Source organism: Salvelinus sp. IW2-2015, linkage group LG4q.2 (genome assembly GCF_002910315.2).
Source record: "Salvelinus sp. IW2-2015 linkage group LG4q.2, ASM291031v2, whole genome shotgun sequence".
NCBI classification, from domain to species: Eukaryota; Metazoa; Chordata; class Actinopteri; order Salmoniformes; family Salmonidae; genus Salvelinus; species Salvelinus sp. IW2-2015.
In genome coordinates this window covers 25,656,642-25,657,750 of record NC_036843.1, presented here as the reverse complement: position 1 = coordinate 25,657,750, position 1,109 = coordinate 25,656,642, and the positions used below count along the sequence as shown (strand labels likewise).

Below are 1,109 nucleotides of genomic sequence, written 5' to 3'. Positions count from 1 at the left end.
GACTGCTTTGTGATCCCAGGGGAAAACATCTATCCAGAAGAGCAGCTACGAGCCCATCTGGAACGAGCAGATCGTCTTCACTGAGATGTTTCCACCGCTCTGCAAACGCATGAAGGTCCAGATCCGAGACTCAGACAAAGTGAACGACGTGGCCCTCGGAACACACTTCATTGACCTTAGAAAGATCGCCAATGATGGAGACAAAGGTGCTTCAGTGGAGACATGTTTCCCTTAATTCAGAAGATATTGTGTATTGTGTTTCTTTCTTTTCGTTTCTTTTTTATGTGTTTCATTTTTTATGTATTTGGTGTTTGTATAACGCAGGGCTCTCCCAGCCTGCTCCTGGAGAGTTACCATACTGTAGGTTTTCACTCCAACCCTGTTCCTGGAGAGCTAACCTCCTGTAGGTTTTCACTCCAACCTTGTTCCTGGAGAGCTACCCTCCTGTAGGTTTTCACTCCAACCCTGTTCCTGGAGAGCTACCCTCCTGTAGGTTTTCACTCCAACCCTGTTCCTGGAGAGAAACCATCCTGTAGGTTTTCACTCCAACTCCAGTTGTATCTCTTAAATCAACTCACAACCAGCTAATTATTAGATGTGATAGATTAGAGACGGAGTGAAAACCTACCGGAGGGTAGCTCTCCAGGAACAGGGTTGGAGAACCCTGGTATAGAGTAAAGTAAACTGTAATGGGTGCCAAGTCCCAGCTGGACCAATTTAGGGAAGTGTTACCTCATGAAAAGTCTGACCAAGTGTAAATGACCGAGAAATGGGTTTTGCCAGTGTGTGGTCCGGAGTTGGCTGTCTTAGCGCTCCAATCTCTAAAAGCACTTGCCAAGTAGCCATTCTCTTAACAACCATACTCTTCTCTGCCAGGCTTCCTTCCCACCCTGGGTCCGGCCTGGGTAAACATGTATGGCTCCACCCGTAGCTACACCATCATGGACGAGCACCAGGACCTGAACGAGGGTCTGGGGGAGGGGGTGTCCTTCAGGGCCCGTCTGCTGGTCAGCCTGTGTGTGGAGATCCTGGACACCTCCTCTCCAGAGGTTATGAGCTCCACAGAGGTCAAGGTGGAGGGGGTGCCCAAAATCTCAGAGGTGGGTCTC

At 49.3% G+C, this 1,109-nt stretch overlaps 1 protein-coding gene across 1 annotated transcript in view; it reads left to right on the top strand.

The window, feature by feature from the left end:
- The window catches only part of LOC111963071 (otoferlin-like), a 52,453-nt gene that overhangs the window by 9,659 nt on the left and 41,685 nt on the right, over positions 1-1,109 (top strand). The window contains exons 9-10 of the mRNA XM_070443306.1: positions 20-206; positions 877-1,100. Of these exons, the coding sequence (XP_070299407.1) occupies positions 20-206; positions 877-1,100 (411 nt within the window). The remainder of the gene's footprint in view (positions 1-19; positions 207-876; positions 1,101-1,109) is intronic.